Source organism: Mirounga angustirostris, unplaced genomic scaffold, assembly GCF_029215605.1.
Source record: "Mirounga angustirostris isolate CCGP_5_RB_7025 unplaced genomic scaffold, mMirAng1.0.hap1 SCAF_8, whole genome shotgun sequence".
Classification (NCBI taxonomy): domain Eukaryota; kingdom Metazoa; phylum Chordata; class Mammalia; order Carnivora; family Phocidae; genus Mirounga; species Mirounga angustirostris.
Genome location: NW_026991716.1, coordinates 39253424 through 39266678, shown reverse-complemented (window position 1 = coordinate 39266678; position 13255 = coordinate 39253424). Strand labels below are relative to the sequence as shown.

General features: G+C 59.7%; 1 protein-coding gene across 1 annotated transcript in view; it reads right to left on the bottom strand.

Annotated features, from left to right (window-relative positions):
• The window catches only part of TTBK1 (tau tubulin kinase 1), a 35796-nt gene that overhangs the window by 14421 nt on the left and 8120 nt on the right, over positions 1–13255 (bottom strand). The window contains exons 8-11 of the mRNA XM_064597626.1: positions 13093–13218; positions 11634–11788; positions 10027–10689; positions 6841–7402 (exon numbers count right to left, since the gene is read on the bottom strand). Coding sequence (XP_064453696.1) covers positions 6841–7402; positions 10027–10689; positions 11634–11788; positions 13093–13218 — 1506 coding nt within the window. The remainder of the gene's footprint in view (positions 1–6840; positions 7403–10026; positions 10690–11633; positions 11789–13092; positions 13219–13255) is intronic.

Sequence of the window (13255 nt, the reverse complement as noted above, 5' to 3'; positions counted from 1 at the left end):
GTGCTCAGGTAGTGGAACCCTCTGGAAGGGAATGCCGGATAACCGAGTGCTTGGTTTCATCTAACCCCAGATAGCATGGGCCCTGCCCCCACCCCGCGGCTGCTGACTTTTGGAGCTGCTGGTGGACAGACTCCCCTTCACTTCATCCCCTGCCACTCGCTGGGGAGGATGGGAAGAGGGCCAGAGGGGAGGGGGGAGACAAGGGGGGCAGTGCCAGAATGCAGTAGGCGGGAGTGGGGCTACTGTTCTTCCCACCCCCTAACCTTTGTGCTTTGTGTTTTCTGTCCTTTCTTTTCAAAGTGTCTACCCTGACCCCTCCTCTACCCTCTGCCAGGGCAGGATGCAGAGCCACCCAGAACAGACTGGAGGCAACAGAGGCTTGACCTTGGGGATGCTCAAAAGTGAGCAGCTAGGATGAGGTGGGAGTGGGGCACAAGTATTAGGGTACGAATCTGGCTTTCATTCCTAGATAAGGAAGGTGCTCTTGGCCCAGACATTCTCCAAAAAGAACAGATTTTGAAGAAAAGAATGTAGTGAGTGTAGGCATAGCTCAGGTGAGTGAGCTATACACAGTGCCAGCCATCCATGAGGACATTTCAGCCGAATAGCACTGCCCACCCACTTATGACCTCCCCAAGCTGGGGCAAGGACCCTGAGGCCTCTACTCCAACCAGAGATAGCTGGGGAGTTGAAGGGAGTTGAGTTGGGAAGGAAGAAGGGTCAAAGGGAAAAGGCAGTAGAGAGAGGAGCCAAGATGAGAGTAGGTACATAGGAAACTACCAAGGACTGCACAAATATTTTTCTGACTCCCTGACACACACAAGTACGCCCTCACACACACCCACACACATAGGACTGCAACACTGCAAATTCAGTGCTGTCATTCACACTGGGGTCAATGTAAATTGTCCTCCCCGGAATTGTGCAGTGCACAGCCTGAGCATCTATCCATGGCAGCCCTGCCACATGCACAAATGTTCATATATAAGCATACTCATACTCACAAGCGTACATGCATGCACACAAGCATATACACAGATACAGTCTCACTGCAATAAATATTTTGCAAGCCTTCAGGTCTCATCCCTTCTTTCCCTTTCTGTATAGGCACCACCCTTCCTGGCACCCTCTTCACCACTACTCCACTGCCCAGGGAAATGGAGGTGCTGGCTGACAGGGGCAGGAATGAGGAGAGGGAACCTTGGAGGTCCCTGCAGTGACAGGTTGGGGGCTGAGAAATAAGCAGAAAGGACATTGCGATCTGGCATCCTGACCCCTCACCCATCTCCATATCCCCGGCCGATCTGCCTACCCTATTCTCTGTCTTCACCATGGCCCCTGGGGGCCAACTGGCTTGGCTGAGCACCTACAGGAAGGAGTCACCCTCTAAGAGGGGCCCTGGTGGGGCTGCTGCTGTCTGGGATTTGTCCTGAGCTCACAGGTGCTACCTCATCCTTAATAACCTACCCTCTCTGCTACAGCTTCTAGACTGGGTTCCCTCACCCCTAGGCTCCAGCTTCCTCTGAGGGGCAAATGCCAGGCCCCGTTCATCCATCCTCAGTTCCTAAGGAGCTGGGCCAGGCCACCAGACCCAGCAGGGGGTGATGGCATATATGCCTTGGGTGAAGGGCAGCCTAGTAGACTGAGCTCCAGGCCTCCTGGGTCAGACGTGGGAGGCGGGAGCTCTGTCCTCTGTGACAGTGGCCTGCGGTAGGCTCACTGGGTCACAGGACTGCTCCCGCCCCGCCCCCCACATCACTGAGTATGGAGGCACTCCCTACCAAACCCCAAACCTGGCTGACCAGGCCCACATCTCGGACACAGGGGCACATGCCTCGCCCCATGCAGATAGACAGACACACCCAGGAGGGTCTCCGTCTTCTGCCACCCATCCTCAGGGGTGAACCAGGCCCCGCCATGCCAAGAAATCACAGATTAAACAGAATCAACTCCATGCCAGACTGACTCTGACCCAGCATGCCTTGTCTCCCTGACACCTTGCTTTCCACTGGACTCTGGACCCACGGTGGCTCCAGCCGGGAGTCTCTGTCCTGTCCCTGAAGCGGCACCGACAGCCCCACCCATCCCCCTGCACCATTTGGCTGGCACCAAGCAAAGGGAGACGTGGGGGTGGGGATGGGCATTACAGTACCTTGGGCCAACGTTATAGGGGGCTGTATTGCATGATGGGGTGGGATGGGGTGTGTGAGTGTGTGATTATTGCGTCCTGGGAAGGAACCATGGTCCCTGCCTGCTCCCCACCCCCCCCACCTGCCCCCTCCAGGAGGGGGGGGAGCCCAGCCTAGGTCTTGTGGGTGAAGCGGGCCCACACCTGCTGCAGCTGGGACCGCGAGATGCGGAGCACCGAGGGCACGAGTCTGTGGTTGCCGGCGGCGAGGGGCGCGTGGCGCCGGTGGGGCGCCCGCACGGGGCTGCTCTCCGCCGAGCGGCTGCGCTGAATGAGGGAACCGGAGGAGCCGCCGCCGCCAGGGTGAGGGTAATGCTCGGTCTCCAGCGTGGAGGAGGAGAACACGGAGGACGCCAGTCGTCGCAGAGGGCTGTACCGCGGGAGGGAGTGCCCCGAGAGTCTGTCCTCCTCCAACTGAAAGAGACCAAGAGAGTGGAGGGAAAAGAGGCGTCAGGCACAGACTCGACAGCTCCGTCTCGGGGGCCACCCACCGCTCACAGCCCCTGCGGCGCTGGCGTCCCGGGCAGGGGGGCAGGGTCCGGCAGGTGGAGGGGTGAGCGCCGCCCCGTCCTGCCTCAGAACCCAGGCTCCGGCCGCCAGCTCCCTTCCCAGTCCTCCTCCTGTCTGGCACTCCTCACACCATGGTCTCCTTGCGGAGACCTTGGTCGCTCACCTCCCTGGGCAGCCTTCCTGCCTGAGCCCTTCCCAGCTCAGAGTTCCCTCTGGGCTGAGGAATCCTCCCCCGCGGGAAGGCCCTTCTGCAACTGCTACCTGCCATCTGCCTCCCCAGCTGTTCTCCCCACTCCTCGTTGGGGGGGGGGGGAGTACATTCCCTGCACACCCTCTGCCCCCATCACAGCAGGGTGGCAAGTGCTCCGCAGAAGGGTAGGACTCTGGAGTCCAACTACTTATGTTTGCATCCCAACTCCACCGCTTACTACCCGGGTGACCTCAAGCAAGTCACTTCTCATGCCTCAGCTTCCTCACCTGTAAAATGGGGGCAGCAGCGTTTCCCAGCTCCTAGGGTTGTTATAAGGATTAGATGTTATGATAGGCACAGCACTTAGGACTGCCATGGAGTAAATGCTCTGTCATGTGAGCTGTCTGATTATCCTTTAAGTCACTCTTGAGAGTGAGGAGAGGGATAGAGGAGTGGGAGGGGGAGGGGCAGACTGAAACCATTTCTCCAAAGTGACTTCTTCCTTGTCCTCTCCCAGCCCAGCCACAAGGCAGCCGCTGGGAGGGGCTTGGCCGCATCAGAGACATCAGGAAGAATCCCGTCTGTGCCCTCCTGCCCTCGTACCCTCAGAGGGAAAAGGGAAAGTGGGCCTGTGTGTTCCAGGCCTGTGGGGATGGAAATGGTGCCCTCTGTCCAAGAAACAGGCGAACCAACAGCCGCCCACAGCTCCTCCCACGACACATGTGCGTGGCTTGAGTTTTAACACCCCAGCCAGAGTTTGGTCAGCTTCTGGGGGGACTTAATCCCAGCACGCTCCTGCCCCTTCACTTGCCTCCCATGCCCAGCTGAAGTACCACCTTTGCGAGACCACCCAGCTTCACAGGCAGCCTCCCTATTCTAGCAAAGAAGGGTTCTCTGTTATCTACCTTACGGCCCTTGACGATAAACATCCATGTCCACGCCTTGGCATCTCCACCCCACCTCTATGAGCTCCAAAAGGGCAGCACTGCGAAGCCTTGTTCATCTTTGTGCCCCTGCCCCCAGCACACTGCCTGGCACGTGGCAGAGAAATGTTCTAGTGGCTGCCAAGCAAATGTCCACGGACTCGGAGAATGCTGACCTGCTGAGTTACCAGCCAGAGACAACCAGCAAAGGATGGCAAACATCCCTCCCCCAAATCACGCCTTCTGTCGGCTGCCTTCCCCTCTGCCTTAGCTCTCCAGCCACTTCCAATTTGCACCTTCAGTTCCTTGGGGAAGAAAGTGAGGTGTGTGTAAAGAAAAAGTTTAAAGTATCACGGCATTCACACCAAAGAACAATAGATGCTCTAAAATTGTGCCTGGTTCCACATTATCCTTGTCCCTGCTCCCCATGGGGGTGGGGGGGTGCAGATGACAGCGTTTCGAGGGCTCATATCTTTAAGGATCACGGTTATGAGGAAGTTCACACATCAGGCGCTGAGCAGAGCAAGCGAGATCTAGGAGGGGATTCCCTGCAGAAAGGTGGCAGGGTGGGGAGTCCGAAAACGGTGATGCCAAGCAGTGGCCAGGTTTGTGAGCCCCCACATCGGCCCTGATCAGGACTCCCTCCAGACCAAAGAAAGAAGGAACAAATGCACCAGTCCCTTTCTTCATCTTCCTCTGCCCTTGACAAGGAAGGTCTCCGCTGCATCTGTACTGTGCTATAACGAAAAGCTCGGTACTGTCACTCCCCGTGTGCTCACACTCGCACACGCACACACAGGCCGCCGTGCCCACTGCTGTGCCCAAGTCACACCTGCTGACATGGCCCAGCCAGGGGTGCACACACACGTGTGCATGCCCCCCCCCCCCCATGCACTGGGGCTCCCTCTGGCCTGTGTTTGCTCCTCTCCTAAACACACAGGCCTCAGGCAGCGCTCACCCAGCTCTACCTCTGGCCCGCTGGCGACCCTGGGCTCAAGGCTTAGCTCCTCCCAACCTCAGTTTCCTTACTTTTTCGGGGCGTGGGGGGGGTTGCCTTATTCAAGTTACTGTGGTAAGGAAGACACACGTGACATGTGGAGGTGCTGAGAGAGTACAGCTCTGGTCGCTATCCCTGGAATTACGGCTCTGATCCTTCGCAGCCCTCCAGCTTTGTCATCCCCATCCCCGCCTCCAAGGTTCTCTGCGCTCCCACAGACCGGCTGCACGCTGCGTAGACACGCCGCTCTGTGCGCACACCCACACCCGTGTGCACTCCTGAGCTACGCGGACACGGAAACGCACGCACACAACTTCGCTGCTATGTGCTCTGGGGAAACCAAGGCCCACCAACACCTAACACGCCCTCCAGACACATGCAACTCACCACCTGCCCACAGCGCAAGCAGGACCTGAGCCCAAGACTGAGACTGTACAAGACGCCCGTGCCCACTTGCCTGACTCTCTCTCCTTCCCCCCTTGGCTGCAAGTCCCCCCTGTAAGGACATTTCCCAGGACCCGGGAGGAATCTGAAGGTGAGGAAAACCTCCCAGATAGCTCAGCTCCGTCTCTGAGACCCAGCTGGCCTGCAGTCGCCAGCAGGGGACCAGCAGATGGCCCAGGTCCAGAGTCTCGGCCGCCTGACTTGGATTCTGGGCTGTCTCTCTACCCTACACCACCCCTGTCAGTCCCCCTCCTAGACTCTGCACTTGCTGTGGGTGCACATGACCTCTGATGCCTCTGGCACCCGGCATAGGCTAGACGCTCAGCAAGTGTGGAAGGACTAGGCACCGAACAGATGAATGAATGCAGGAAAACATGAGAGAGGAGCGAAACAGATCTTGTTCTCTCTCCAGTGCTGGCCCTGGTGGGAACAAGGACCCCAACCCAGTCATGCCGGCCCAACCCTACCCTGGCTGAGCCTCCAACTCAGGTTGGCTAGGACCTCTCTGGGTGCCATATTTCCAGAGTTCCCACTTTCTGAGCCCCCAGTTTTCCAGAATCCGTGGCACGGCTAGGATGCACACCCCTGAGGATCTCAGCTCAGAGGCCCCTCTTTTCTAGACAAGAGGATGGGGCCTAAACAGCCCTGCCTGGGGCTGCCCTTCTCCCAGGCACCCGTGGGCTCCCAGGCCAGGCCTCCCAATCTGCTCATGCAGCGGATTGATCTGACCTTGGCCCTGAACCAGAGCCACCTGGCACATGCCCCTGACGTGGGGTGATTGAGTGGGACGCGGCACAGCCCCAGAGCCCTCCAGTGTCACCTCCTTGGCTCTCCCCGGCCCATCTGAGGGTCCATGCTCCCTTCAAAACCACTCAGCGATGTCACCACTGTCCACCCAGAACTCTCAGCATCGGCCGAGAACCCCCTGTTCACAGCCCCTCAGGCCTCTTCCCCACACCTCTTGGTTCCGCCCACCCTGCCCCACATCCAGAGCCCCCGGCCTGGTCCAAGCCACCAAGGTGTTCTCCTGCTGGCGCCTGCCGTGGGGCCTTCCTGCTTATAGTTCTGGGCCCTTCCTTCCGTTTTCACCCAGCAGCCAGAGGGATCATTCAAGAGCACCGATGGGATCATGGCACACCCCTGTTTAAAAGCCTTGGGTGGCTCACCGAGCCTTCAGAATCAAACCCTAACCCTTTAGCTTCTCCCCGAGGCCCTCCGGGATAGGGCCGGGGACCTGCCTCGCAGCTTCATCTGCTCTGCAACATGCCATCAGGGCAGCGCTTTCTCACTATCGCCCCCGGGCCTTTGCACACACGGTCCCCTTGGCCCCAGAGGCCTTTCTCCTGCTTTGTCACCTGGCTGACGCTGTTCATCGTGCAAGACTCAACTCAGAACTTGGAGGACGCTTCCTCTGGGAAGCTCCGACCGTCCCCCAAGCATGGTTTTGGACCTTGAAACCTGTCTACCTTCATCACAGCCTGCAACTGTTGGGTGCTAGTCAGCAGCCCCCATGGAGCCCACGGGGAGCACTCCAGGCAAAAACTATGGGCATCCAGGGGTGGGGAGTGGGGTGCAAGCCCAGCCTTACCTGTCTCTGCGGGCCTGTGGGATCCGACTCTCTCCGTCGAGGGCGGGGTCCCGAGTGCAGGGGCGAGTGGGAAGGGCTGCCGGGCGTGGGGGGCTGTGACGTCTCTGACCGGCCTTCGGCCTGGCTCAGCGGGGGTGGTAGGGGCTGGAATGGAGTCTGCCGAGGGTCCTCCTCGGCCAGAGTCTGCATGCCTCGGCCCCGGGGCCTGACGCTAGGCTCTGTCCCCGGCCGCCGCCGCTCCTCGCCCTCCTCAGGCAGTGGCCGCAGCTCCTCAGGCTCCTCGTCCGTGGTGCCCGATGTGCTGGGCTCGGCCCCCGGGGGGAAGTCCTTGAGCTCTGTCTCCTTGTCAATGATGACCCACTCCTTGCTGTCAAAGTCCTCCTCCTCAGCCAGCGGCACGGAGCGGAAGGCGTTGCTGAGGGCCTCCTGTTCCACGGAGGCCGACACGTCCATGCGGCCGCTGGCCTGCCGGTCGGGGTGGCCCGTGTCCACTGAGAGCATCTGGGCCGGCTGCGAGGAGCAGGCCTGGCGCGAGGGGGAGCCGGGCAGATCCATTCGTGACCTGCAAAGCCACCCCGAGTGAGGTTCAGTGCCTGGCCTCTCCAAATCTCTAAGGAACTCAAGCCGGTGGCCAGGTGGGACGTGCCGCCTGGAACCCGCTGACCAGAGCATCTCTGCCACCCGGGGCCAGACCTGGTCACCTCCTGGCTTACCATCCCCTCCCCCCACCTCACTCCCCGTGGAGATCCCATCCATCCATCCATCCATCCATCCATCCATCCATCCATCCATCCATCCATTCATTCACTCAACACACGGATTTGAATGCTTACTGCGTTCCTGGAATACAAACAGGCAGAAAATAAAACCTCGTTCCTGTGCCCAAGGAGCGCTCTCTTCTGGACCACCAGGGAAACCTAATCTCCCAAAAGCCAACTCTATGCTCCCGGTCTGGTGCTCACACCCTATCAGAGGCTCCCTCCTGCTGTCGTCAGGGCAAACGCACCCACCTGGGCCTTGAGTGCGCAGATGGTTTTTCTAGCTTCTTCTACCACCACCCTCCAGGCCTGCCTGGCTGGTTTCACCACCCCCACAAACTCCAGTGGCTCCCAGCCTTGAGGACAAAGTCCATATTCCTTCGTTTGGCACTTAGTTTGGCACTCAAGTGGCCAGGCCAAGGCCCAGGTTCACCATTCTTCTAGCCAGACCCATCTCCGATTCACTAGCTTTTCCCCAAACTGCCCATGTGCTCGTACTTTGGTGCCATTTCACCTGTCACTGTCCACACACCCTTTGCTGTCCCACCTGGCATGGATGTCACCACCTGCGGGGAGCCTTTCCATCCTGCTGGGGGGTGGGAGTGCTAGCTTGCCCTCCCAGCCGTCCCAGGCAGGGACTGGGCCCCACCTGACTGTTCACGCTGGGTCAGTGATCCTACCTTGGGACATCTCTTCCACTGTTACCTTCCCCCTTCTCAACCTGGGAGGGGGCTGGGTACCAGCGCAGAGGTAAAGGTTTTGCTGGTTGTAGGAAGGGCACCCCCCACTGAGAACCGTGGAGGCTTAGCTCCCTCGGGTTGGGCACACCCTCACGCTCGGGCTGTGGGCAAGGGGCTGACTTTTATTCTCCCCAGGCCTCGAGCCTGTGAGAGAAAAGGGTGCAGCTCAGAGCCACTGTGGGGCGTTCTCAACATCCTCCCGCCCTGGTCTGTGGGACTTACCTCCTCCCTCTCCACAAGATTTTTACTGACTTAATAAGGCTTAAAATACATACATCCCTGAGGGAGGCCATCCAGGGTCTCCCATGTAAATGGCTGTTGTGGCTTCCTTTCCTGAGTGCATGGTTTGTTTTGGTGGACAGAAAAGAGAGAGGGCGCCAAAGGAGGAGAGGGGCTGAAGGTCGGGAAAGGGGGTGAAGGAAGGGGGGGGAGGTGGGCAATCCAATCCCATCTGCTTCATACCGTTCCTGCTCCTAAGAGCCCCAGAACCCACACAAACCCTCTGCCCTGCCCTACAAGATCCTGACCCTTCCCTTCCAGAAAATCTCTCCTCAGCTGTCTCCTCTTCCCATTAGCCCCGAAACAAGGGCTCACTCCGAGTCAAGCCCGTCTGCTCTCCAGGACTGTCTGTTTGGGGCATCCCCACCTCTCTTCGCTACTGATACCCCTTCCACACTACTGTTCCTCGGCTCTCCTCTCCTCAACCCTCTGGGCTGCTGTGGATGCAAGCGTGGTCTTCAGTCCCAGGGAGGCCGACCTGCGTGACTGTGAGGGCTGTCGGCAACCTGGGCACAGGGCCCGTGTCCCTCTGTCCTGGGGTTGCCTCGGGGACTGGCATAGGCCTCTCCTGTCTTGAGCGTTGCCACATTCCAAAGACACTGCATCCCATCCCAGAGGCAGGGCGCAGTTTGGAGCAGAATCCGGAGGAGGGGCCATGGGTAGGGTGGGGATGAGGAGTCACACTGCGTGGTTGGGAAGAAGCACCCCATCCACCTGAGCTGGGCCTTGAGAAAAGGCCCCTTTCCTGGTGCAGAGAAGACTGCAGCCCTGCTGTGTGGTGAAGCCCCACCCAGAGCCACTTGAGGGTGGGGACGTCTCTTAGAGGCCTCAGGTGGGGGGTTCTGACTCTGGTCCCTGATGGCCATGGGCCACCCTCACATCCCCCCATCCTGAAGGCTCATTTTGGCTCTAAACTCTCCGTCCCACCAGTCAGGTCCCCCCCATGATATTCAGATCTCTGAGGCCCTGACCCCCAAATCTTGATCCGCCCCCTTTTGTTGCTGAGCGCTCCCTGGGCTCTCCTCCGAGGCCCCTCCCCCAAAGCTGATGGGAGCTTAGTCAGCTGCTCTGAGGCATCTGTAATTAGTTTCTAGGGAGAGGTTCTGGAAGCACACCCACCTACCGGCTCACCCCTCGCCTCCTCCTGGGCCTGGGGACCCGGCCTACCCTTCCTACAGCCCACCTCCACCCCACATCCCTTCGTGGCATGAGCTAGGACCTCTGGGCCCCCCACCCCTCTCCAGGCCCTGTCACTGACTAACCAAGTCCGACCCCAGGCCCAAGGGTAGCCCCTCAACACTCCCAGGGGCCCGCCCACTTCCACCTTGCATCTGATCTCTCCTGCAGAGAAGCCGCGTGAAGGCTGAAGGGACCAGGGGTCCTTGGCCGCCCCCCGGCCCCAGACCTACCTCCTCTCGTGCAGTTCCACCCGTCCATCCGCTGTGGAAAGCCTCTCAGACTCAGGGCTGTTGACCCTCCGGTAGCGAAGAGAACGCACTGGGGTTGTCGGTGAGTCTGGAGGGGCCCGCACCGGGGAGCTAGGGACCCCCACACCTCGGCTCTGCTCCTCTTCCACCACACAAGGGGTCTGCAGGAGAGGGGAGTCCCATGAACGGGGGCCAACAGGGTGGCTGTGGGTCAAGTGCTTTTCCCAGGGTGAAGGAGATAGAGGGAGGTCGGCGCTGGTGATCCTGACATGGGGCGAGGCCTCGGAGGCAGGGCCAGCGGGCGTGTGGCCGGGGAGAGGGCACACAGGAGGAGAGGGAAGGGGGCCGTGGGCTGGGAACCAGGGTGGGAGCGGGGGAAGGCCACCCACGTCCTTCTCTCTGGCTGCAGTTACTTTGCCGATGTTGATCCGGAGTTTGTTCCGGTTGACATCCGTCTCCTCCCAGACTTCAGCCTCAGGACCCCCAGGGTGGGGGGCCAGGTGGGGGCTGGGACCCAGCCCCTCAGGGGGCCGCCCAGGCAAGATTGGGGGTGCGTTCTCCTGGTCACTCAGGTGCTCGCCCTGCAGCACGTCCTCGGTGTTCTCCCGGAGCAGGTCCCCGGGCACTGGCGTCACGTTGACCACCCTGGAGAGGCCGGGAGGGGCCGTGGGCAAGGCTGGCAGGGGTGCTCTCTCCTCCCAGCACAGGCCCTGCGGATCACTGCCACCCCTGGGGAGCGGGCACAGGGGAGGCCTCGGCAGGGGTCGGGGAGTCCCTGGGCCCATCACCATCCCCGGCTTACCAAGCCGGCAAGCGGGCCGTCCTCAGGCCGGCACAGGGCGGCAAGGACATGTGGCTGCCCAGCATGGGGGCCACGTCACCCTATCAGTTTAGGAGACCCATTACCTTCCCAGCCCTGCCAGATTTCCATTGCAGTTCACTGGCTGGCCTCCTTTAGACCAGGAATGGGTCTAAAGAGAAGAATCACTTAGGAGCTCCTTGAGTGGTATCTTTGCCAAACGGGGGCACCATGATGTGCCATCAGGCCCTGCGGAGTCTCTTTCCTGGCGCCCCTGCCCATGTCTCTCCCTGGCTCCTCCCCGGGGCAGGGTGCGGTGCCCCTCCTCACTCTGGCCCCTCCCTGGGTGCCTCTGTCTTTGTGCTGGTCACCCGGTTCTGATATCGCGGACACGTCCGTGGCAAACACCCCAGACCCGAGAGCACTCTGAGGGCAGGGGCTGCAAGTTTTTTCTCTGAGCCCCAAAGGCCCTGGACACAGGCTCAAGACATGTTCGCTAAAGGAATGTGCGTGAGCAACAGAAACAAACTGTGGGGCTCGGGTAATTTCACTCGGAGTTCCCCACTCCCCAGGAAGGTCAAAAACTCCAAATGAGGACGCCCACTCTGTCCCCACGTTGAAGGTGGAGATGTGGCAGAACTGCTTGGGGTTCGAGAACCCCACTGTTGAGCACCAAGAATAGGAAAGACAGCCAGGTGTGTCCAGGTAGGAAGAGGAGGAGAGGGCTTTCTGGGTGGCAGTTGTGGGTCACCTGGCCCCCCACTGGCCCATCGTCCCTCCCGAGACTCACCCAAACATGGCTGCCGTCTGCCGGGTGTTCTGCTGGGGTGGAGTGGAGGTGCTCGTGGACAGGAGGGCATCAGTGCCCGCCTTCTCCCAGTCAAAGGCCTCATTCTCAGCGATGCCCCGCTCCTTCATGCTGTTCTCAAACACCGACATGATCAACTGCAGGGGTGGGGGTGGCGGGAGGACACAGAGGTGACCCTGGGGCTAGCCAGGAGGAGGGGGCAGTTGCCAGGATTGCGGGGGGAAGAGAGGGACCTTCCAGGACAAGGATGGGCCGAGAGGGGGCACTGGAAGGAGAAGGGCACATTGATTTTAAATGAAAACATGCACATGATATGTAAATCAGCATGCAAATTACCGTCTTGGTTTGAGCCCCACTGGCTGGGCACCAGCCCTCTGAGATCTGTCCCCTGCTTACCCCCCAGCCTGCTCTGCCATCCCCACCATCTCGGGAAGCCTCAGCAGCCAGGGAGCTCCGGTAGTTTCCCAAAGCCACCACGTGGGGTCACGCTCCGCACAGGCAGCTGCTTCCAGCGGCACCGCCTAACCCACCAGTCCTCTCCTCTGCGAAGCCTTCCCGGATTCCCCCACCCCACGCACTCCCCGATCTGCCGCTCTGCGTTCCTAGCAGCCAGCACACTGTGTGCTCGCTTGCTTGCAGCTGTCTGGTCTGGGGAACACCAGGAGGAGAACTGGGGGGCAGGGCCTTCTATTGCCCAAGCGAGGCATCTCTGCCAACCATCAGGGCTCTAGGCTCAGGACATGGTGGGCACCTGTAGACCATCGGAGGCCCCCAGACCATTCCACTTCTGACTTAGCTCTCTCCAGAATGCAGGGCAGGGTCTCTCTGCTGGCAGGACCCGCTTTACTGACGCCCCCTGCGTGCCTGTTGCTGTGCTCCCTGGGGTGTGTAGACTTGTGCCTGGCACATGGTGGGTCCTGGGCAGAACACTGCTGATGTATCCCCCACTCCTGTCAGGGTCTAAGTGAGTCCCCTACGTGTGTGATGGTGGCACCTTGGAAAAAGCACTGGACTTGGGAGTCAGAAGATGTGCCTGAGCCCAGCCCTGCTCCCAGCCCTGCTGTCAGGCCTTAGTTTCCTCATCTGTGAAATGGGGACAATGCAGAGTTCTGGTGTAAAGTACTTGAAAGCACTTGGCTTCATTAATTGTTAAGTGTTAGAATAATCACATAAGGAACACACATTCTCACCAAAGGCTTGTTTTGAATTTTAAATGAGTTAATGCATGAAAAGCACCGAAAAGAGGGTAAGCTGTTGGTAACTCTTAGCCATGAATACCGTTTACAAGAGCACAAAACAGCGTCATGCAGTTGGAAGACTGGGGGAGATGCAGAGGGCTCAGCCGACAGGGGCGCGGGCTCTCAGCAGTATGGGTGCTGCTGGGGATGGTCACCCCCACAGAGATGTCCAGGGGTGCGGGGGCCAGGTGGCAGGCTCCCACCTGGTAATCGGGCTTGGTGAAGTAGTCGAGGCTGGCGATGTGGTCCAGGAAGAGGTGGAACTCAGAAGGCATGTGCTTCAGCAGCATCCGGTGCTCATACTTTTCCTTGATCATCCCTACCTGCTCCTGGAGGCAAGAGGGCACGGGGTGATGGGGCCCCCGT